The following is a 25,924-nucleotide window of genomic DNA, read 5'->3' as shown; positions in this document are numbered from 1 at the left end:
ATGCATTACATATGACAGCTGTACCTGGCGCTGCTTTGCTAACAGGGAAAACAGCATCCAAGCATAAAAAAAGTATTTCATATTCTTCACCCATTATTTACATATATACTTATCAGTTATGGAGACAGAACTTTATTTGCCTGAATAAGTGATAAAGTTACATTATTTTTTTTATAAAAACAGTAAACCTTAATACAGGAGAAGTTTCTTTTGCTATAACAATGACTACAGTAGTTGCTGCATAAATCTAGCTTTCTGCCAAAATGACAATTACACTTTCTTGGAGAATTTATGGGTGAATGTGATGTGTGATATTCTTTTAGGATGCTGATTACATTTATGGGTAATATGTGGTACCACACAATAGCTGGGAAATCAAGTGAGGGCACAAAGGTTTAAGAGTGATGATTTGGCACAGTTTTTTTGCCCATCCATGATAATGGCTCAGCATAATAAAAGGGTTGGACTGACTGGAATGCTAGTGAAAGATATTTCTACTAGTACATAAGGAGGATAGGTGAAAATAGAGACAAATAGATATATGGAAGATGGGAGGCATTAAAGAGGAGGAAATGGTATAAACAAAAATACTTCAAAAGAACAGTAAAATGAAATACTGAACATGGAGAGATGATCATGGTAGGAAAAATTGAAGGTGAAACTGCTATTTAGTGAATCTGAATACTGTATATATATATGTAGGCATGTATATGTGCATGTGTGGATGTGTATGTATATACATGTGTATGTGGGTGGGTTGGGTCATTCTTTCATCTGTTTCCTTGTGCTACCTCGCTAACACGGGAGACAGCGACAAAGTATAATAATGATAAAAAAATGAATAAATAAGTTTATTGGATTTAGGCAGTCATTTGGCTAAAAGTATACAGTTGACAGGAAGGCCATGATAGTTACTTGTTGACTGATCACATGAGCCTAAGATTAGGGTGAGCTGGATATTTCCACTCTTTGGATAGGCATATGGGTGAGGTACATCTTGATAGCCTGGGTGGCAGGTATACAGGATGTTTACAGAGTCAGTGTTAGGTTTTATACCTTATGAGCCTGATTGAATATTATGTGATGAATATTTACAGTAATACAGTAGTTGACATACCATATAGCCAAATCAAGAGGAAACAGCTGTTCACTTGCATAGCTATGCACTTTGATGGTATTGTACTTTGAACAGTGTTGTATGGATACAAAGCATGGATCCTAGATTGAAAAGCAGAGAACAGGGCAGATGTGTCAGAAATTAAATGTTTACAGATATTATATGGTGTTTGAGTAAGAAATGATGGGATAAGAGAGAAGTGTGGTATTAAGGAGGATGTGAGACATGCATTGTATAGAGCAAATACGAGTGATGAGGTACACTAGAGGGGATGTGCTTTCTGTGGGCTGAACCAGAGCATATTAAGTAGTTAGAGTAAGCCATAGAAAAGTCTGTGGAGCCTGGTTGTGGTTAGGGGGATATGATTTCATTGCATTATACATGACAGTGAGAGAGTGGATGTGAATGAATGACACTGTTTTTTGTCTGTTTCATGCATTATTATGCAAATGCAAGAAACAACTAACAGATATGAGGAAAAAAGTATAATATATAATACTGGTGATTTAGATGCAAAGGTGAGTAAATGTGGCAATTGAGGGTATAACTGGGGAGCATTGGTATTCAGTAAAGTGAATGAAAATGAACAGCATATGGAGTTATGTGCTGAAAAAGGACTGGTGATTGGGAATACCTGGGTTAAGAAGAGGGACATACACATGAGTAGGAAAGACGATCAGGAGGCAATATTGGATTATATAATAATTGTATGGGAGGATATTGATTGAGAGGGTGAATGCATGTACAGAATATCAGATTGGGGAGGAGCCTTGTGGTTTCAAAAGTGGTAAAGGTTTTCTAGATCAGATGTTTTCTTTAAAGAATCTCTGTGAGGAATACTGAACTTGGAGAAACATATGGATTTGTGTGTGGCATTCTTGGACCTGGAGAAAGCATTAGATAGGGTTGATAGAGATGCCTTGTAGAAGGTCTTAAGACTATTTGTTATGGGATGAAAACTGCCAAAAGCACTGAGAAGTTTTTACCAAGGGTATATGGCAAGTATACAAGTAGAGAAAGAGAAGAGTGAATGGTTCCAAGTGAAGATTGATCTGAGGCAGGAGTGTGTGATGTCACCATGGTTGCTTAGTTTGCTTATGGTTGGGGTGATGAGGGAGGTAAATGCGAGAGTCTTTGAGAGAGGGATGAGGATGCAGTCTGTGGAGAATGAGATGGCCTGTGAAGTGAGTCATTTGTTGTTTGCTGATGATAGAGAACTGGTAGCAGATTTGAGTGAGAAACTACAGAAGTTAGTGACTGAGTTTGGAAAAGAGTATAAAAGGAGGAAGTGTAGAGTAAATATGAATATAAGCAAGGTTATTAGGTTTAGCAGGGTTAAGGGACAGGTTTATTGGGGTGTGAGTTTGAATGAAGAAAACATGAAGGATGGGAAGTGGACATGGCAACAAATGGAACCATGGAAGCGGAAGTGAGTCACAGCTGGGTGAGGGGGTGAAGGTTCTAGGAGTGCTGAAGAATGTGTGGAAAGAAGAAATGTTATCTGGGTGGGGGTACAAATTAGTGTGTTTGAAGATAGAGTAGTCCCAACAAGATTATATGGATGCAAGGCATGGGCTGTAGATAAGACTGTGCAGAGGATTGTAGATATGATGGAAATGAAGTGCTTGAGGATAGTATGTGGTGTGAGGTGGTTTGAACAAGTAAGTACTGAAAGGATAAGAGAGCTTTGGTAATAAAAAAGAGTGTTTTGAAAGAGGTGGAGAGGGTATGCTGAATAAAATGGTTTTGACACATGGAGAGAATGAGTGAGGAAAGATTGACAAAGAGGTTATATGTATCAGAAGTTGAGGGAACAGGAAGAGAGAGACCAGATTGGAGATGGAAGGATGAAATAGAAAATATTTTGAGCAATCAGGGCATGAGCATGCTGGAGGGTTGAAAGGTGTGCACAGGACAGAGTGGAATGGAACAATGTGGTATACCAGGGTGTATGTGCAGTCAGTGGACTGAAACAGTGCATGTGAAACATCTGGGGTAAACCATGGAAAGGTCTGTTGGGCTTGGATGTGTATAGGGAGTTGTGGTTTCAGTGCATTACACATGACAGCTAGAGACTGAGTGTGAATGAATGTGGCCTTTTTTGTCTGTTTTCCTGGCACTACCTCGCTGAAGCAGGGGAAAGCAGTGCTGTTTCCTGTGGAGCAGGATGGTGCCAGGAATGGATGAAGGCAAGCAAGTATGAATATGTACATATATTTGCCATTTCCCACTTGAGCAAGGTAGTGTCAAGACAGATGACTGACCCTTAAAGGATAAAATTTCACTTTTTGCTCTGTTCCTTCTTTTGGAAAGATTTCCAGCCCCTCACTCACAGTTATATACATATTTATACACACATATACATATATTTCCATTAAATCTACTACAGGGCAAAATGAGACATAACTTTTTAAGTAGCATTTATGTAAATAAAACTAGTAAAAGCAAAATGAACCTGAGTTAGGAACCTTCAAGAAACTCACTGGAATCAGAGTAGGGGAAGCACCTATGATTTTATTTTCTGTAATATGAATATTAGATGACAGTGAACTAGAAGATTTTACCTGTAATGAAATAATAAGTATGTTTAAATTCTTCATCACTTGAATTAAGGAAAACAAATTCTTGCACATTTTAGAATTTTCTCTGGACAAGAACTGTATAATTTTCAGGAACTCATAAATTTTGCCTTTTAGAAATACTGTAATTGTACAGTCAGTGACTCTTTCTGGCCACAAGTGCTCGCAGCTTCACCCACAGACGCCCCAGTAAGCCTCTCTGGAGTTTTGATGGCACCTTCCACATGCCCAACTCTCTCTTCTCAGCATATTCCTGAGCCCGCAAAAGTTTTGTGTACAGTTTGACATAGTAACGGTCCTCATGCAGCTCAAGATCCATGGGTCCCACTATTGCCAATCCCTCACGTAGCAGTTGCTCATTCAAACTCATCCTTCGGAACATCTGCAAAAAACAACACCATTATTCTGTAAGAAACACTTCTTGCAGCAGATGTGTTCAGATAGCATATACTCAGTATCAAAAGATCACACTCCAATGAAATGGAAAGAAGAATGTCAATCCCATGGCAGCTTGGGCTAATATTTGGACCATATTAAGCAAAAGCTTTTAAGAATTTCACCACCAAAAAAATAATCTACTACCCACATATTCCCTGCATGTCATAGAAAGCGACTGGGGTGGGAGTGGGAAGCTGGGAATCCTCACCTCCTGTTTTACTTTTCCAAATGGAAGAACAGAGACACAGGCCAAGTCAGTATTTTCCCTCTAAGGCTGTCATCTATTCTTGATGCTATCCCTCTGGTGCGGGAAATGGCTAATGTATGAATTTTTTTTTCATGCATAATCACCTTTTCCTGCATTAACAAGTTAACAACAAGAACAGATGACTGGGGTGTAGAGGAAAAATCCTCACCTGGCCCCCCTCTGTTCCTTCTTTTAGAAAAGAAAAAGAGGATGAAGGGACTTCGAGCCCCCTGTTCTCGCCTTCTTTTAATCACCTTCTACAACATGCAGGGAATAGATGGGAAGTGTTCTCTCTCCCCTAAACCCAGGGAAACGGTGATCAAGTAAAATAATAATAATAATGAGAAAGTACCAGGAGAGACTGAGTGTAGAATGGAAAAAGGTGAGAGCAAAGGACATAAGGGGAGTGGGGGAAGAATGGGATGTATCTAGGGAAGCAGTGATGGCTTGTGCAAAAGATGCTTGTGGCATGAGAAGCGTGGGAGATGGGCAGATTAGAAAGGGTAATGAGTGGTGAGATGAAGAACTAAGATTATTAGTGAAAGAGAAGAGAGAGGCATTTGGATGCGTTTTGCAGGGAAATAGTGCAAATGACTGGGAAATGTATAAAAGAAAGAGGCAGGAGGTCAAGAGAAAGGTCCAAGAGGTGAAAAAGAGGGCAAATGAGAGTTGGGGTGAGAAAGTATCATTAAATTTTAGGGAGAATAAAAAGATGTTTTGGAAGGAGGTAAATAAAGTGCGTAAGAAAATAGAACAAATGGGAACATCGGTGAAGGGGGCTAATGGGGAGGTGATAACAAGTAGTGGTGTTGTGAGGAGATGGATTGAGTATTTTGAAGGTTTGTTGAACGTGTTTGATGATAGAGTGGTGGATATAAGGTCTTTTGGACAAGGTGGTGTGCGAAGTGAGAGGGTCAGGAAGAATGATTTGGTAGACAGAGAAGAGGTAGTAAAAGCTGTGCGGAAGATGAAAGCCGGCACGGCAGCAGGTTTTGATGGTATTGCAGTGGAATTTATTAAAAAAGGGGGTGACTGTGTTCTTGACTGGTTGGTAAGGATATTCAAAGTATGTATGACTCATGGTGAGATGCCTGAGGATTGGTGGAATGCATGCATAGTGCCACTGTACAAAGAAAAAGTGGATAAAAGTGAGTGCTCAAATTACAGAGGTATAAGTTTGTTGAGTATTCCTGGGAAATTATATGGGAGGGTATTGATTGAGAGGGTGAAGGCATGTACAGAGCATCAGATTGGGGAAGAGCAGTGTGGTTTCAGAAGTGGTAGAGGGTGTGTGGATCAGGTGTTTGCTTTGAAGAATGTATGTGAGTAATACTTAGAAAAGCAAATGGATTGTATGTAGCATTTATGGATCTGGAGAAGGCATATGATAGAGTTGATAGAGATGTTCTGTGGAAGGTATTAAGAATATATGGTGTGGGAGGCAAGTTGTTAGAAGCAGTGAAAACTTTTTATCAAAGATGTAAGGCATGTGTATGAGTAGGAAGAGAGGAAAGTGATTGGTTCCAAGTGAACGTCGGTTTGTGGCAGGGGTGTGTCATGTCTCCATGGTTGTTTAATTTGTTTATGGATGGAGTTGTTAGGGAGGTGAATGCAAGAGTTTTGGACAGAGGGGCAAGTATGCAGTCTGTTGTGGATGAGAGAGCTTGGGAAGTGAGTCAGTTGTTGTTTGCTGATGATACAGCACTGGTGGCTGATTCGGATGAGAAATTGCAGAAGTTGGTGACTGAGTTTGGTAAAGTTTGTGAAAGAAGAAAGCTGAGAGTGAATGTGAATAAAAGCAAGGTTATTATGTTCAGTAGGACTGAGTAACTAGTTAATCGGGAGGTAAGTTTGAGTGGAGAAAAACTGGAGGACGTGAAGTGTTTTAGATATTTGGGAGTAGATTTAGCAGCGGATGTAACCATGGAAGTGGAAGTGAGTCACAGGGTGGGGGAGGGGGCAAAGGTTCTGGAGTGTTGAAGAATGTGTGGAAGGCGGTGGCAAAGGTTCAGGAGCGTTGAAGAATGTGTAGAAGGCGAGAATGTTATCTCGGAGAGCAAAAATGGCTATGTTTGAAGGAATAGTGGTTCCAACAATGTTATATGGTTGCGAGGCATGGGCTATAGATAAGGTTGTGTGGAGGAGGGTGGGTGTGTTGGAAATGAAATGCTTGAGGACAATATGTGGTGTGAGGTGGTTTGATCGAGTAAGTTATGAAAGGGTAAGAGAGATTTGTGGTAATAAAAAGAGTGTGGTCGAGAGAGCAGAAGAGGGTGTATTGAAATGGTTTGGTAACGTGGAGAGGATGAGTGAGGAAAGATTGACAAAGAGGATATGTGTGTCTGAGGTGGAGGGAACGAGAAGTGGGAGACCAAATTTGAGGTGGAAGGATGGAGTGGAAAAGATCGTGAGCGATCGGGGCCTGAACTGTATACACAGGAAGGTGAAAGGTGTGCAAGGAATAGAGTGATTTGGAACGATGTGGTATACCAGTTGTGATGTGCTGTCAATGGATTGAACCAGGGCATGTGAAGCATCTGGGGTAAACCATGGAAAGTTTTGTGGGGCCTGGATGTGGAAAAGAAGCTGTGGTTTCGGTGCATTACAGATAACAGCTAGAGATTGAGTGTGAATGAATGTGGGCTTTGTTGTCTTTTCCTAGTGCTACCTTGCATGCACGCAGCAGGAGGGGGGTGCCATTTTATGTGTGGCGGGGTGGTGACTGGAATGGATGAAGGCAGCAAATATGAATATGCACATGTGTATATATGTATATGTCTGTTTATGTAAATGTATGTATATGTTGATATGTAGTGGTATATATATATATGTGTGTGTGTGGGCGTTTATGTATATGCATGTGTATGTGGGTGGGTTTGGCCATTCTTTCGTCTGTTTCCTTGCGCTACCTCACTAATGCGGGAGACAGCGACTAAGTATATGTAATAATACACCGAAACCACAGCTCCCTTTCCACATCCAGGCCCCACAGAACTTTCCATGGTTTACCCCAGACACTTCACATGCCCTGGTTCAATCCATTGACAGCATGTCGACCCCGGTATACCACATCATTCCAATTCACTCTATTCCTTGCATGCTTTTCACCCTCCTGCATGTTCAGACCCCAATCACTCAAAATCTTTTTCATTCCTTCTTTCCACCTCCAATTTGGTCTCCCACTTCTCCTCTTCCATCCACCTCTGACACATATATCCTCTTGGTCAATCTTTCCTCACTCATTCTCTCCATGCAACCAAACCATTTCAAAACACCCTCTTCTGCTCTCTCAACCACACTCTTTTTATTACCACACATCTCTCTTACCCTATTATTACTTACTCGATCAAACCACCTCTCACCACAGATTGTCCTCAAGCATCTCATTTCCAGCACATCCACCCTCCTCCGCACAGCTCTATCTACAGCCCACGCTTCGCAACCATATAACATCGTTGGAACCACTATTCCTTCAAACATACCCATTTTTGCTTTCCTAGATAATGTTCTTGACTTCCACACATTCTTCAATGCTCCCAGAACTTTTGCCCCCTCCCCAACCTATGATTCACTTCCGCTTCCATGGTTCCATCTGCTGCCAAATCCACTCCCAGATATCTAAAACACTTCACTTCCTCCAGTTTTTCTCCATTCAAATTTACCTCCCAATTGATTTGTCCCTCAACCCTACTGTACCTAATAACCTTGTTCTTATTCACATTTACTCTCAGCTTTCGTCTTTCACGCACTTTACCAAACTCAGTCACCAGCTTCTGCAGTTTCTCACACAAATCAGCCACCAGCGATGTATCATCAACGAACAACAACTGACTCACTTCCCAAGCTCTCTCATCCACAACAGACTGCATACTTGCCCCTCTTTCCAAAACTCTTGCATTCACCTCCCTAACAACCCCATCCATAAACAAATTAAACAACCATGGAGACATCACACACCCCTGCCGCAAACCAACATTCACTGAGAACCAATCACTTTCCTCTCTTCCTACACGTACACATGCCTTACATCCACGATAAAAAGTTTTCACTGCTTCTAACAACTTGCCTCCCACATCATATATTCTTAATACCTTCCCCAGAGTATCTCTATCAACTCTGTCATATGCCTTCTCCAGATCCATAAATGCTACATACAATCCATTTGCTTTTCTAAGTATTACTCACATACATTCTTCAAAGCAAACACCTGATCCACACATCCTCTACCACTTCTGAAACCACACTGCTCTTCCCCAATCTGATGCTATATACATGCCTTCACCCTCTCAATCAATACCCTCCCATACAATTTCCCAGGAATACTCAACAAACTTATACCTCTGTAATTTGAGCACTCACTTTTATCCCCTTTGCCTTTGTACAATGGCACTATGCAAGCATTCCACCAATCCTCAGGCACCTCACCATGAGTCATACATACATTAAATAACCTTACCAACTAGTCAACAATAGTCACCCCCTTTTTTAATAAATTCCACTGTAATGCCATCCAAACCCGCTGCCTTGCCGGCTTTCATCTTCTGCAAAGCTTTTACTACCTCTTCTATGTTTACCAAATCATTCTCCCTAACCCTCTCACTTTGCACACCACCTCATCTAAAACACCATATATCTGCCGCTCTATCATCAAACACATTCAACAAACCTTCAAAATACTCACTCCATCTCCTCACATCACCAATACTTGTTATCACCCCCATTAGCCCCCTTCACTAAAGTTCCCTATGCATTAAAGGAATTATTACACTCATGAAGTCCCATCTTTTAAAGATTACTATAATACAACTTCTTAAATTTCTGTATGCCGACTGCATTTACCATGACTTAATTTTCTTCCATTCATCCACCAATTTTATGTAAAAGTTCTTTTTCTGATCTTGATTAGCAAGTTGTTTAATTTCATGTTCTGCCCTCAGGATGATCTATCCTTACACCTCTAGTGGAAGTGTTCACTCTCTACATCATCGTTCTATTTAAAAAAAAATGAAAGGTTGTGATCAGGTCATCCCTTACTCTTCCCTCTTCTAAGGTGAGCAGTTTCAAGGCTTCATTCATGCACTACATTTGTCACTTTCCTGTGGACCATCTATATTAGCTCTTTGTCCTTCTTTAGGTGTAGTGACCAAACTGGAGAGGCTTTCTCAAGTTTTGGCCTTATGTAAGATGACAACATGAAGCTCTTGTAAATCCAAACCTTGGAAGGTGGCTTATGTTGGCCTTTCATATTCATACTTCCTCACCTTCGTCCATTCCCGGTGTGTCCCCACCACACAGGAAACAGCATCGCCACCCCCTGCGTCAGCAAGGTAGCACCAGGAAACAGACGAAGAAAGGCCAGATCCGCGAACAGTCATTCCCTAGCTGATATGTGTAATGCACTGAAACCACAGCTCCCTTTCCACATCCTGGCCCCAGACGTTTCACATGCCTTGTTTCAGTCCATTGATAGCACGTCGACACCAGTATACCACATTGTTCTAATTCCCCTTCTTCCGTGCACACCGTTCACCCTCATGCATGTTCAGCCCCTGATAGCTCAAAATCTTTTTCATTCTTCATTCCATCCTTCCACCTCCAGTTTGGTCTCCCTCTTCTTGTTCCCTCCACCTGTGACAGATATATCCCCTTTGAAAACCTTTTCTTTGGAAGCTTCCGCCACGGTGTCCACAACAAGGGCGGGCTCTGATTAATATTAGAGGTTAACGAAATGGAGAAAGAAGGGTAAGGAAAATTATTCAAGAATTTTGGAGGAAGTAAAAATCTATCTTGTATAATGTCCTAGGTCATAACTCTTGGGATGAATACGATTCGAGGTGTAGAGAAAGAAACAGTTATCAAAATGGGCTACCCTAGAGTTGCTAGCGTCCACATTGTAATCATATGACAAAGTAGCTTGCCGAGTATTGTGTGGTCTACCTATAGTGTGGGCACACAAACAGCCATCTTGTATATACAATATCATTCCATAATCATAAGACATCGTGTAACTTGTGAAGAAATTTTGGCGCATGGAAGTGTCACCAAATATGAATAATTTGAATAATGTTTTAATCATTCAGGGCGGTCTATTATAACGAAACATTTAGTGTAGCAAACCTTGGCCGGCCGGACGAGTGACACAAGAGTATGGTGGTCAGTGTTGTGGGAGATTAGTGTGAACCAAGTCCTCTGGCCCTCCAGCTGACCCCGTGCCCTCCACACACCAGCTCCTGTCAGCTGGAAGTCAAAATATACAGTATGCTCCCAATATTTTGAGATGATTAGTCAGAAGTTCTTGACTACAATTTCAAAAAGAACGAGGTTGGATAAAATTTTGATTATGCTAACTATACAGTAAAATATCCTTGAATAATTCTGATATAAACATAAAGCTAAATTACATACAAGGAAAAACACTTAGTAATTGTTTTTTCTTTAACGATTATTTAGATAAACACATTACCTCAACATCAGCCAACTGGATCGGCAAAAGCTGGTCGCTCTTCTTCTGTAGTAAGGGAATAACAGGCGTGTGCTCCACCTGTTGGTGCCAGGAGACATGTCAACCAACGCATAAAGTATTAAAATGCCATAATAATGTGACAACACCCAGTGGTTAACTTCAGTTACGAAGGGAGTGTATATAATGAAGAAATGTCAGTTCGCAAGTGTACCTGAAGGTAAAGAGGACGCAACTCCTCATCATATTGTATCCTGGCAACATTAGGATCAATGCCGTCTTCCCATGGGTGTAGCTCCCCTGCTCCCTCGTATATCCCACGGTTGTCTTCACTCAGACTCTTGGCGCCTGGGCCAGACATGACCACGTTTTCTTTCGTTTCAACGCCGGTAGGAGAAAACGGAGGAGATATAGATCCATTTTCTGTTGGTAGGGGTGACATGTGGGTGGCGGCCTGCGGCGTATCTTCCTTGGCGGGCAGTGGCAGAGCAACCGTGGCTGTAGTTGGTTCTGTCCCTGGTGGCGTCACACCCACCCACTTCACGCGCCCATGCAGTCGCACATGTTTTGTTATGAACTCTTTGGGAATATCATGGATACTTGTAAATTTTGTGAACTGAAAGAGAAATAGCGGGTTAATAACACCGAACCACTGTGTTTCGGAAATATTCACAATGAACGTACAAAAACTAACTCGAAAGTTTAACTGTTTCGTATGGTGTTTCAAGGAACAGTTCATGAAGCCTTTCCTGTTGACGGCTAACAGTTCACTGCCAAGGTATGACAGGTGGAGGAGCCCGTAAACATACCAGATTGGATCTAAGGTCTACATCACGTTCGCGCCCTAAGCATATTATATCAAACAGTGCGAAATATGACCTCTAGCCTTCACACAGCTGAGATGAAGGTCCCACGAGAGTGTAAGGCTCCCTCCTCACGTGCATATGGGATTACACACACTGACTACATTCTCACAGAACTACATGCACAAAATCCCTCTCCGCATAGCACTTATAGGTAATTACAGTGCACTTGAAATCAAGAACATCACAACTTCCAGTCTTCCCATACTAACATATGCCTATCCTCTTGGTCCCCTTCCTTATCCAGCAGACAGCAAGGTTTACTAGAATAAGGCATACAAAATCACCCTCACCATTCATCACTCATCTAACGACACAACTCATCGGTTCTCTCTAACCGCCAACTGGGTCTAACCTAACAATCTGGGTTAGATGCGCCATCGTCACCTCACGTCGCTAGGTATCCCTCGTCCCTCAGTTACAGTTCGCAACCACAACCATATTGACCATCACAAGAATAGCCCCGCCTCAATCACTGTGAACATACGTCCTTAATAAACCATATACTGTAGTAATACCCCCCACCCCCCATGAATTTCTGTAAACAACACTTAGTTCAATACTCCTTTTCCATATTCTGTTGTTTGCATATGAAGGCAACTATCTTTATATTTTCAGACTTTGGCTGCTATTGGTTCAATAAGCTCCTAATTACTCTAATTCCTGTCACATATATAAAAAGAAACAAGCATAGTGAAAATTATACATATACCAAGCACATTGCTTAATGTATATACACTTAGAAAATTATACATATACCAAGCACATTGCCTAATGTATATACACTTACCGCCTATAACAAGAACAATGTCGTATGTATATACACTTACCGCCTATAACAAGAACATTGCCATATGTATATACACTTACCGCCTACATCAAGAACATTGCCATATACACTCACCGCTCGGACACTATGTAGCACCAGAATCGCGCCCGCCACCCCCGCACAGTAGATTCCATACTGCGAATAAAACACATCTGTACAGTAGTTATTGAAATATCATACAAATGACGGCATCAATGATATAGGTTTTTTTTGACCGTCAAACTCTATATAAACTAATATAAACCTCCTAGGTCTTTCAAGCACGCCAGAAATACTCAGCCTTTGAACAACACGGTACGACGCTTCGAATATGGCGTGATCTTTGGCTTTCCCCTAAAGAACACGATCCTAAGCCGGGCCATCATAGCCAACTGACATTACGTCATGCTCAAAGGTTCAGGGACTTGCCTTGTAACTGGGTAATTTAACCCTATACGGTGTATAATGACTAAGTTATTATGGTATTAGGAACAAAAAAAAGAACTCGTATATCTACATTATATGACATTAAATCGTTGGAATTTAATGCTGAATTCCGTTGAGCGAATGTTGGCACAGTGATTTCTTTGTGTGAACTATTACTTTATTCATGGCAATTATGTGTGTGGACTTACCTACCTACCCTTCCTGAAGTTCATAAACACTTAAACTCACACACAGAAGTCATCATTCGTGAACGATTGCAGTATTTATCTTACACATTACAATTTAAACATCTTTGTGCAGCGTCTTATCAATTTATAAAAAACAAAGCCAGTTTCAGGATACAACGGTTAGAGTTTTATTAACGTTAATTGATATGAATTGGCGACAAGAAGTAAAACTGGTAGCATTTGACATCTTATATATTGGACATGGCCATTACACTTTTTTTTTCACGTTGGAGACTCCAGTCACGAACAAAAGTTGACATCACACAGGATGATCATCATGATAATTTTTCGATCAGAGGTTGAGGCCTACAGGCCTTCAGCTCAAAATACTCAGCCAGCCAGTGTTGTAAATACTGTCCTCCGCCCCTGATGTTACATTATAAACACCGACCGACCCCAGGCCAGCTATCCTCTCTACTTGAACAGTTGACTCTTCTTTCCTGCTCTCGTATTGTCCAAGCGACTACCCTGTCTCTGTACAAGCAATGCATTACCTTTTCCTCCTGAAGTCAATGTCCAGGTTGTGACACCCTCCTTTTACACTGTCAATATCCAGGCACTGACCTCTACCTCTCTAGGCACTGACATCTCCTCTGTATAGTCAATATCCAGGCACTGACCCCTGTCCCTGCAGTCAATAACCAGGCACTGACCCCTGTCCCTGCAGTCAATGACCAGGCACTGACCCCTGTCCCTGCAGTCAATAACCAGGCACTGACCCCTCTCCCTGCAGTCAATGACCAGGCACTGACCCCTGTCCCTGCAGTCAATAACCAGGCACTGACCCCTGTCCATGCAGTCAATAACCAGGCACTGACCCCTGTCCATGCAGTCAATAACCAGGCACTGACCCCTGTCCCTGCAGTCAATAACCAGGCACTGACCCCTCCTCCTGTACTGTCAATATCAAGACACTGACTCTCCACTGGCAGTGTCAGTATCCATGTAGGGGACCCTTCCTCCTGCACTGTCAGCACCTAAGCACTGACCCCCTCCCCCTGCACTGTCAACATCCAGGCACTAATCCCCTCCCCTGCACTGTCATTATCCGAGCACTAACACCTCTTTTGCACTGTCAGTTTCCCTTGTACTATCGATATCCAAGCAATGACCCCTGCACTGTCTGTATCCACCCATAACCTTCCCCCCCCCCCCAACCTAACCTAACCTTGTCGAAGCTTACTTCCTTCGTGGCCTAACTAACTGCAAGGCGAGTTCGGTAACGAATGGTGGTAGAATTATCAAGGCAATGTGCAGTATCAAATCTCACATGTGATCTAACGCAGTGAGAATGGGTTTTAAGGCGAAATCTACTCATTCATCTGAAGACCATCTAATCTAACGAACGAAAAGATCCCTCCGGAATCAATACTTCGAAAGTATGGCGACATTTCCGTTTTGTGTAGGAAAACGGCGGCAGTTTCATTAAACGAATTCTCCACTAACCACCAACGAACGTCCACAACCGAATTTAATAATTAGAGGTTCATTTACCGCAGAGTACTTAATAGTAACTGCCTAAGCACATCACTTTAAACTCACTGAAGAAAAAACCTTTACGAACGATTATGATCATCTAATCAGAAATTTCTGGCATCTTAACAACGAATTTACTGCCATTCTGCACGATAAGAGTTGCAGTTTCTTCTCCAGTCACAATTCAAGATAATGTACCTTAACAAACACGTGATATATTATATTTTAAAGCGGTGTGACGGCCCAATTATGAAGTAAATCAAGGACACTACAAACAAAATGGTGTTAAGTGGGGTACCTCACTATTCCCTTATCTTATCATTGTTATCGGGAAACTCCGCCCGTCACTTCAAAAGGCTATGTATGTTCAAAATTTACTACGAAAGCGATTGCAACATTCCATAAATTGATAATACAACTTATCATACTACTTATTCTTTGACTGTAGATGAAAGTAAGTAAAGAGTAGTATAATAAAATTCAACTGGCGAAAAAAAATTCCAAATTTCCTGTCCTGTTTCGACTTCATGTCTGACGCTAAACCTCTGTATGGACATACTGCCTTTCCACTCCCAATTTCAATGATTTTCAACTATTTTTACTTCAGCGGTTGTGGGAAACAAATTCCCCCAACGGAACAACTCATCACTAGTAATGACAAGACGAGATTACTATTCAGATATTCATTGTACATCAGCGTCATTTTACTAATATGATCATAAAACTTTAAGCGACGCCTTTCCAAGAATTACTTCTAAGCACTTAAAACGTAGTTCGTTAGGAACTCTAAAATATTCATAGAGTATCAAGGACTGAAAGTACGAAATTAATATATATATATATATATATATATATATATATATATATATATATATATATATATATATATATATATATATATATATATATATACTAATTTCCTGCTTTTAGGAGTCCCTTCTATCCTAAATAGGTCATCTGGTGTGTTTGCGTCAATGTGCAGATGAGTACAAGTGCTCGGTGTTTTTGTGGTACTTGCATCATGGGCACGATGGGGTATTTGGTTATCTTACCCCATGACCAATTTCTCCGGGTTCAAGTAATATATATATATATATATATATATATATATATATATATATATATATATATATATATATATATATATATATATATATATATATATACCGTGCAACGAATCAGCAAAAAAATAAAAGAACCCAAGTGAATCTCTTTCAATAAATTAATACATCACAGTGTGTACGTGGCTCCCACATCTTCACGGTTAACAGCTCATGACACCAAATTATTAAATAATCTCCATTGAATCTTTGGGTGTTTAATGCAAGAATGATATAATCCAATGGTCTACTTTCAGGCAATGAAACGTAAATATTTTTTTTCCCCTGGGGTTAAAGGGAGGGACATTCAAACAGCAAGGGATCAGTTGGCACCCAGGTTTGGTGTGGGGGTTGGGAACTCGCAGGTGTCCCGACAGTTGTGTACCTCTTGCTTATCGATCAATCACGTTGTCATGGCAACGTTTCTGTCAAATGAGTAACTAAAGTTAACAAAAAATATCCCCCTTGCTAAGGTTATATAATACTTTCCCTTGGGCATATGACTTAAAGATACTAACACCAGAGAAAAGTTAAGATATATGAAATATTCAAACAATATTATATGGCCGACTTGAGTTTGCGCAAAACAGTTCGTTTCACTCTCAATAGCGGGCACCAGCTGACAACAACGGCAGACGGGGACCGTTAGGTTGCCTGCTGCAACACTTCTTTGGCTACCAATTGATAGACGAATTGAAGGTGAGTAATGTACTCACCTGTATTATCCTGATGTTATCATCTATGGCGTGAGTGATTTTGGCGAAGGAACTTGAAGCAGAAGTGTAGAAACTGGACGGGGGTTGTGGTGCGTCGTCTGACATAGTAGTGTGTATTGATTTCGGCGAGGCACTGTGTCCGGATGTGTGGCTTGGGAAAACGATGGTGAATCACACGGTGTTTCTCAGTTCTTTTGACTCTTTGCCAACTCGTGACGCATATAAATGGTTTGTAGATATTACCAGTTGTCAGAATGGGTAATTTTTATAGAATATGAAATAATTGTTAACCTTGTAATGAACTAAAGTCTCGAACCGATGGAACGGGAAGGGACGCGGTGGTTGATGTGGTGTGAGTCCCAACTCATAACTGGGGTGTAACCTACCACATACCGGGTTTTTTTTTTCCCGCCCATATTGAAAGAAAAAACGTATTTCTACTCTTCATAAGATAAAGGCATTTTATAGTTTTTGTTTTGCCATGCTTCACTTTCGATATGATAGGACTTTACATGATAGTTTACATTTCTAAAAACCAACTTGGCCGAGAGGAACGAATTTTAAACACCGCCTTCCTTCTGGAAGAAATGAAGATGAATCATTTCAAGTACTGAATCACTTGCAGTTGGACATCATCAGTCAGCATTTAAAGGAACAAAGAAACACAAGTAAGCCGATCTATTGGTGTTCGTGAGCACATAAAAGCATAACAAATGAGTAATCGAATTTTTAAAGAACCAGTGAAAATTTTCGAAAATATAAAGTTTCTGCAGGTACTCCTCCCATATGGCATAATGTATAATTCAAATAATCCCATTGTGCCTATATTGTTTACATATAAACATGAGTATGTATAGCATTGCCTCATGTTTTGTTTAGTGTTTACCTTGACCAACTGGATCGTGCATTTAACCCTAGAACTTGTTTGTAAACTCGTATTTCATGGTCTTCAGAAGGATTTTGTTGTTTTAAGATTAACTCACAGAGCTGTTAATTGAAACTGCAACACACATGATTGGTGAAGAAATGTGTATTTAATTTGAGAAGTAATTTTGATGAAACATTTGATTGTACTGTGGTTATGTGATGGGGTAATGATGAATCATTATATGCCAGTTTTGCAGCTGATGCTTTTACGTTTATCACTGTATGTCACCAAGTGTAGAGCTTAATACATCTCTTAATTAGGTAAGGTTAGAATTTTTCATCCTGCTGTTTTCCATTATTGGTGTAGTTGATTAGGTTTTGTGTCATGACCATTGCAGACCTAACACTGTTCTTGTTTTGCTACAGAAAGTAGGTTGTATTGCATTGCATGTGATGTGGTGTTGGACTATAACCTTTCAGTAGTTTCACACAGATCCTGTTCATTGTTAGCAAGTCCACTTTATTGTTTTTAGGAATATTAAGGTTTCTGTTCAGGTCAGCACATATTTCAAATTTTATATATGTATTTTTCTTTGTCTTCAGGTCCCTGTCTCTCTCTCTCTCTAGGCAATACTACCTGCTGTCATTGTAGATTGATGTACTTCACATGTAATTCATTCCAAAGATATTGTTGTTTCCTCAAATGTTGATAGAAATTTAGCTGCACCAAGGGACATATTGGTAGTTCGTAGATTTTTCTTTGGCACCAGGTTCGATTTGAGTCATCAAATGAGACAGCGTAGTATGTGCTCATAAATTTTCCTTTTCCCATAAAACGAGAAAAAGTGTTGAGTATATGGGCATTATCCAGAGAATCAAGATTATGAAGTAAAACTTTTCAAACATATTTTGTTTTATGCCCTAGACTATTCTGGTTGTGAATATGACTGCAGTAGACCATGTGTAATATATTATCATATGTCTCAAGCGAAAAAGGCAGGACTTAGAAATTCTTGGATGAATATATGTACAATGATATTTAAAGGGCAGTTGCACAGGTCTTCTTTGATTACTATGAATACGATGAATATCTAAGTAACGATAGACAGCATTTTAAATGAACAGTTCTCATTTAGGAGTTAATGTTAGCACTTTACCATGTTTGTTGTTTATCTGTAAACTTTTCAAATTTGAATCTCAGAAATGATTCTGTTTGTTGCTTCACACTTAAAAAATGGTGTTTGGGTTGTTTTTATCAGGTTGCCTTATTTCACGCTGATCTATCATCTGTTAGAGCTGTTATAGTGCAAAGAGGTTTAGCATTGCCTAGAATTTCAAACATTGCTGGGAATGCCTGTGATTAAGCCTGAACATTATAGAGATGATTGGTGGATGGTACTCTGTCAATCAAGTTTTCTTATTTTGTGCTGATCTAACATACATTATGGCTACCATGCTTTATTGGGCTAAGTGAGCAAATGGTTTTTGTATTGCTATAGCAGTGCAGCATAAGTCAGGATCATTTTTTTTTTATTTTTTTTTTTTTTTTAAGTAATAATTTCTACCAATTTTTTTCTTCTGAATCAAAGCCATGATGTTCTGCCTGATTATTCAGTACCCTACAATGTTTTTCAAAGAGTTAAGTATTGTCAGTTCTCCTGGTAGGTGAATTTTAAGACTGTTAGAATATGTAAGTGTTATTTTTGTCATGATACTGTGAATTTGTTATTGTTTCCTTTTCCTTTGAATTTGTTCAGTTATGGATCAGAGACCATTTCTTTTGAGCCTCTTGCATTCCCTGTAATGTTCCCTACATACTCTTTTTCTGGTCTAGGTGCTATTTTGATTTTTTTAGTCTTGGATGATAGCATTTTTTTTTTTTCCTAAACTGAATTGCCCTGTTAATTGAAACTTCTTGTCATATATTTGAATCAGTCTTGGAAATTAGTTATACTTATATATTTTCCTACATGAAATAACATGTAGCAGAGCATGATATGGATATTTTTTTTATCCCACAGTAGTAAATAGGTTGGTAGTGGGAAGAGCATAAAGATTAGGGACAGTGTAGGACTGCTTAAAATTGGGTGAGACACTTTTCAAAATCAACTGAACGTCAAAGTACTCTCCAAACTTTTTGTAGGAGCCAAGATCTCCCATAACATTCATTCTTGTGGTGGAAGTGTACCATCAACACTTGGTTGCTGTGTCATTCCACATGGTGAACAAGGTCATATGCTGGAACTGATATGTTTGCACACAAGATGATGTCACAAATTTTTCAAATGCCTTTGAAAAATAAAGGTTTGACTACCTGGGGAATTTTGATGAGGTTCTTGTAGAATTCATCGATTCCTAGACAAGTTATACCAATTGTTATGTTTTTATTTTAGTCCACCTTTTTTCTGTTATTCATAGCCCTTCTCGCTATTGACATCTGTGTTGGAGATTGAAAAAATGACGCAATATACTTTGCCATTCTTGCTCTATGTTCCCCATGTCTTTGCTAATCACGTTTTAAAGCTAATGTCCGTGATGTACTGAAACTGGAAGTTTGCTTTTTTTTTCTTTAGTTGGCTGTCTTGCAGAATGGTTGCATGCTGCATGTATTTGAGAAATACTGAAGTTCATTATAGGTGATGATCACCAAAATAACTGTGTGCAGGGGAGCTGTAAACTTGGACGGGCAGAATATAGATAAAAAATATATGTGGAGCTAAAGAAATGCTGGAAATAGCAATCCTTGGAAGATGTTAGAGCTGCATTGTGGAGAAAAAATTCTTTGCTAGTTTTATGAAGAATTGCCATATTCTTTGTCAGAAATTTATATATTGCCAAGTGTACTACCTAAAAAGACCCTTAAACTGCAGTCATCTAACTTTAGAGGTGACAGAATTGGTGTGCATACTTCACCCTTTAGATTAAAATGATAGTTTGAGGCTCTCATGGAGTGCTTCATTCGCTTGTTAGCAGTGGCACTTTGTGATAGTGAAAATTAGGGAGACTTCAGATGACTCATGTGTCGTGACTAGTAAATTGCAGTTGATGAATGGCTACTTACTTTGGATGTACAATATGTATAGGTAGACCATCCTACTGATTGTTAGACAGCACTCATTTAAGAACATTCAAGATAAATCAATAAAATGATATGGAGTATTTTATTTTTCTATTCCTCTTACCCAGTTAGCTGTCTTTTCTTCCTGCCTCACTCACATGTGGACTACGCATTCTTTCCACAAACATACAATCTCTCCTTGTCATACATAATACTTGACAACACTGATTCACACACCACATTCTTTGTAACTAGGTTTTCCTGCGATGAGCACAATGCACTAGCCCTGTCTTTTGGCAAAGTTGTAGGAGCAGTAGATAGAAGTAGCAGGTAGGAACACTAAGTTAGGAGCATTAGATATTTTTTTCATGTTGAAGGCTCGACACGGACAAAAGTCCATATTAAGGCTGGGCCTTAAATGAAATATATAGAGAATTATGAAACAAAAAGAAAAGAAAAGGGAAAGTATTTACAAATTTTTGAGGACATGAAAAGCATTTCCTTTGAAATGTCATAGTTATTGGGAAAGACATGAGAAGGTAGAGAGTTCCAAAGCCTCAACATGTAGGGAAAAAAGCAGGTATCAAAACAGCCCACCCTTTAGGTGCTAATGGCCACACAATAATCATGTGACACAGCAGCTTGCTGAGTATTGGGTGACCTAGCTAGTGGTGGGGGCACACAAGCAGCTAGCTCGAGAGAGCTAAAACCAAAGCAGTACCTGTAGAAGAGGGAAAGTGAACCATCATTGTGACGTAGGGCAAGGGGTCAAGTTTGGAAGTTAGCCTGGGACAGTTTATAAGATGGACCACTTTCGTCTCGGCCTTGTCAATCAGGGAAACGAACTAGAACCACCCCAAATGTGAGAGCAGTACTCCATACAAGGACAACTGAATCCCTTGTATAAACGGAGCAACTGTTCAGAAGAGAAGTGGTTTCAACTTCTAAACAGGACACCCAGTTTCTTAGACATTTGGCAAATGATAGGAGCAGTAGATAGAAATAGGTTGGAACATTTAGGTAGGGGCATTTGGTTGAAGCATTAGGTAGAAGTAGTCAATAGGAACACAGTGCTAGACTTGCCCTCTGCCATTGGCTAAGAAGTGGCACTAGAGTTCATTAGTTATGGAGACTATTGCCATGGCCACCCCTTGAAGGCAATCCAGAAAGGAACACCGTCAGAGATATAGATAGATAGATAGCACGGTGGATGGAAGAAATTAGAAATGCTGCGGAAATGAAGAAAAAGGCATATGTTAGATTGTTCAATAGAAATGTGCATGTGGAAGTTCAGCAGAGGAGGGAAGAATATGAAATATATATGTGGAATGTTAAGAAGCTGATAGAGGAAAGCAAAGAAAGAGTAGATGAAGACTGAGTGATGGAGGTGACTGAATAAGTGAAGAGCAAGGTTTTTTTTTAAGGAAAGATGGGGACGTGTGGATCAGATTCTTGTGGTAAAGATGGCAGTGGAAAAGTATTTATCAAAAGGTAAGAAGTTGTATGCAGCTTTTATGGATCTGGAAATAGCTGATGACAGAGTTGAGTGGAATGCTTTATGTGATATGTTAAGGGTATATTGGGTAGGGGGACAAATGGATGGTGGGAAAGTTTTCAGTAGAAGAGCAAATGCATGTGTCAGAGTGGATGAAGAGTTAAGGGGAAAATTTGGTATGCATGCAGGTGTGTGTGGCAGGGCTTGTGACATCACTGTGGTTTTTTATATGTATATGGACAGAGTAACAAGAGAAATGAAAGCAAAACTAGGGAAATGGGGTGCAGAGATGGAGTATGGTGGTGAGATATGGTGGCTAGTGGCAAGCCTGTTTGTGAATGGTAGTGTTGTTTGCTGAGAGTAAAGAGGAGTTGCAGAAGGTTGTAAATGTGTTTTATAATGTGTGTAAGCATATGCAATTAAAGGTAGATGCATATAAATGTAAAGTAATGGTGTTTGAAAGGAAACATAGTGTAATTATAAATTTTGGAAAACCATATAGAGTGAAAGAAGAAAGTGTAATGAATTATGATATCTTTATGGGGTGGGGGGGAGACTGGAAGAGGTGAGAGAATTTAAGTATTTAGGAGGTGTCTTGGGTAAGTTTGGTTATATGGAAGGAGAGATAAGGGAGAGAGCAGTACAGTGTAGAAGTGTAATTGGGTCTCTTAATCAAAAAATGAAGGGTAGAGGTGTAAGTATGGAAGTGAAGAGAGGGATAAGGGACATAATAGTCCTCCCAGCCCTCTGCAGCCAAAACATGGGCATGGAATGAGCCACAGAGGTCAAGAATCCAGCCTGTGGAAATGAACTTTTTGAGAAGAGTATGTAGTTTGACTCGATGGAATGAAGAAAGAAATGAAGGGGTGCATGGGAAATGTTATATGGTAGGGAATGAATTATGAAGTAGTAGAGTGGGTGAAATGTAATACTTTGATGTGGTTTGAGCATGTGGAAAGAATGCAAGACTGGGAGTTTACGAGGAGAGTATATGACAGTACAATTAAAGGGGATGGTGTGAGAGGACGACCACCTGTGACATGGGCAAATAGGGTGGAAGAATACTGAAGGGAGAGAAATGGTGGAAATATGTGTGGAATGGTGTATGCAAAGGAGGCAGGTAAGGACAGGGATAAGTGGATACTTTTGGCCTTTGCGGTGGCCACCCCTTGATAGGAGTGCCCAGAAGGAACAGTGCCAGAGATACAGAATGAGAGCATAGAATTTAGTGCTGAGCATGTTGAAATTGGTTTGTATTGGGAGGATCTTTGTTTCTTCTGTAATGTTATGTAAATGTTGAGTGTTTGTGGTTGCTAAGCAGTCCATAATTCTTTCAAGTGCACCAAGTATTTTGTATAGTTTGCAGCTTTGTTGTATTTGCTTTTGAGTGGATGGAAGACCAGGCAGGTGAGGTGTAGTTTAAAAAGGAACAGATGAGCTATGTGTTGAAGTTAGGGGTTTCTTTTTCATATTCAAATCTGCTGCATTAGTTTTAAGGGCACTTAGTTTGTGTGTTACTTTTGTGTTGGTGTCATTGGTGTGGGTAGTGAATATCTTGCATGTGTCATATGTGATGCTTAGAATGGATGTTGTTTTGTTCATTGGAAGTGATTATCCATTAAAGGTAACAGGAGGGTGTTGACTGGATTTGTGTGTCATTTGAGCTGTTAAAGTGATCGAAGACTTGTGGAGATGCAGACATTCTGTTTTGGGTTTGCCATTGTAGTGTTGCATGTTTTTAGTTGTTGCTGTTTGATGTCTGGATGTTGCGATATGGATGTAAGGTCTTGTGCATGTGATAATACCTATATATTGTGCTTTGTTAGAGGTAATGGGAGTTAGGCTGGGAAGAGATTGAAGAGATTTGGTGAAAGAACTTCTCCAACCTTAGGCTGGGAAGATATTGAAGAGGTTTGGAGAAAGAACTGCTTCAAATTTCTTCAGTCCTACACAGCCTCCCGTTACCTGCAGCAAATCACAGCATCACACTAGTTTGCCATTTCCAGCATTTGTAAAGTTTTATTAGGAACAGGCTAAGAAATGGCTCATGCATTCACATCCTCTCTCCACCTGCCATGTATAATGCAGCAAAACTACAACCCCCCCATCCAAAATCAGTCTCCGTGGACCTTTATGTGGTTCCCCAGACCGCTTTATATACTCTGGTTCAGCCCATTAATAGCACGTTTCCCCCTGTTATACCATTTCACTCTAGATTTTGCCATTTCATAACTTTGATTGTTGGACAGCAGTTCACCTGGTGCACATTCCACATGAGCAACACATTGTAAAGAGGATCTAGCCCTCTAATGAGAGTTATACAACCCACTGCACAACAGATGGGAGCCAGTGGTTTTTTAAGGCTTAAGGGCTGTTGCTCTGATTTGTAACCTGAAAATTTTTTCAGTAAGTCCAACTCAAATCTGCTTATTCATCCTCCTTTTGGACCTTGCATTGAATAGGTCAATCAAAAGTGGAAGCCATTTGTAGGCTGGTATTTTAGTGTTTACTTTACTTCCCCTGGCATTGCTGTTGTGGAACAGGCTTTTAACAAACGGTCACATTGCAACTGTGTGAAAAGGAAACTGCTGGTACCATATAAATCCAGTGGACCCAGAAGAGACTCTCCAGTTTTTTTCAACATGAGGGAAATGAGTGGTAGGAATCTACAGGCCTTTACTAAGATGTTTCAAAATGAAAGTAACCCCAGGAGAGACATTATCTAAAGCTACTTCACCCATATTTACCCTAGAATAGGGAAGTAACCTTGAGGAGTATACCCAGCCTAAAATCCAGATCATGTGGGACTGGAGACCATTCTCACAATGATAGGTGATTTTAGAAAAGGTCCACTTGAGGAGAATGGAAAACAGTGGAATTTCAGTGTTGGGTGAAAAAGAGTTGTGTCTCTAAAGCAAGGGAGGAACATAGAAAAAAAAGAAAGAGACTCATAGATACTTGAGATTCTTTGAAATTGCTGTTATAAACAGAAAGTTTATATTGCCAACCCCTCTTGGTGAATAGATATAGTGTAAATTCACCATTAGACTAAAGTTAAGAGTGAAAGGAGAGAAACGTGTAAAAGAGGAATGGGTCACTTGTTATGGCCCATTCTTGACACAACAGCTGAGCTATTCAGTCACTTGGAGTGACACAGTTTATCTCAGAACCAACACCTCTGCCACAAATCAAAATCAGAAATGGAAAAAAGACAGAAAGAAAGGTTTGTAAACCCGAAGGATGATGACTAGTGTGTAATGGATCAAACCATAAGAAAATACAGGCAACATTGGGCAACACTTTTTTTACATCAAATTCAGTCCAGATGTGTTAGGACAGAATGTATGGTTCTAACCCAAGGGATGAATATGGCTTATGACTTATACCTGGCAGATAAACCCTTTTTCCGTAAGGTTCAAACAGATGTGGCAACATGGAATTGCCCTGGTGAGAGAAGGTGATTGGTTTGCTCAGGTATCTTTATCGTAAAAAAGTGTCTTGTGGAGCAAATTAGGCTACCAGTTGGTATATTAAGGGCCTAAGGTCCTCAGGCTGGGGGCAGAATGTCCTTGCATCCCCTTAAATGGAGTCAGGACTAAATTACTTTCCCCATAGAATGATTCCTGTTGCCTTTGCTTTGAATAAAAGCATATCTTATAAAGTATTTACCAATGTTTGATTATTGAAAAATTTAGAAAATCCACTGAATGTGAAATATTTAATATATTTTTGTATGGATTATTGATAGCTTTTTTAGTGATCTGCCTTTTTTTTTATATTATCTGTTTTGTGGTGAAAGTTGTCAATCCTAAGGGTGTTCTTCTTATTCCAGACTCATGATGAAGGAATGCAAGACTAACCACTAGGGATGATGAAGCAGATTAGTGAGAAAATGAGCAAGCTTACTCACACCTGCAGTTAACCATGACCAAGTAACCATGTAAATTGCTGACATACAATAATATTGGTGAAAAATAACTGGCTTCCTTTGGTGGATGGTGTGGTGGTTACTACTAATATAGAAAT

At 40.0% G+C, this 25,924-nt stretch overlaps 2 protein-coding genes across 7 annotated transcripts in view; one reads left to right on the top strand and one right to left on the bottom strand.

Moving 5' to 3' along the window:
* Positions 1–119: 119 nt before the first annotated feature.
* On the bottom strand, positions 120–16,726 carry LOC139760919 (protein C3orf33-like). Its single transcript, XM_071684695.1, has 6 exons — positions 16,479–16,726; positions 12,609–12,668; positions 11,056–11,457; positions 10,845–10,922; positions 10,499–10,618; positions 120–4,078 (listed from the first exon to the last, which is right to left on the bottom strand). The coding sequence occupies exons 1-6, from the start codon at positions 16,581–16,583 to the stop codon at positions 3,833–3,835; spliced, it is 1,011 nt and encodes a 336-aa protein (XP_071540796.1). The 5' UTR covers positions 16,584–16,726; the 3' UTR covers positions 120–3,832.
* Positions 16,328–25,924, top strand: part of LOC139760920 (nuclear receptor 2C2-associated protein) — a 31,859-nt gene continuing 22,262 nt past the window's right edge. Inside the window, exons 1-2 of one of the 6 annotated variants that reach the window (XM_071684697.1) lie at positions 16,328–16,461; positions 25,731–25,830. The gene's annotated coding sequence lies outside the window, so the exon portion shown is untranslated. Of the gene's footprint in view, positions 16,462–17,006; positions 17,147–25,730; positions 25,839–25,924 lie in introns of those variants that run through there. The other 5 variants (XM_071684696.1, XM_071684700.1, XM_071684698.1 and 2 more) reach the window with 5 other exon arrangements.

Source organism: Panulirus ornatus, chromosome 38 (genome assembly GCF_036320965.1).
Source record: "Panulirus ornatus isolate Po-2019 chromosome 38, ASM3632096v1, whole genome shotgun sequence".
Lineage (NCBI taxonomy): Eukaryota > Metazoa > Arthropoda > Malacostraca > Decapoda > Palinuridae > Panulirus > Panulirus ornatus.
The sequence above is the reverse complement of the archived record's forward strand: the minus strand, read 5'-3'. Positions and strand labels throughout refer to the sequence as shown.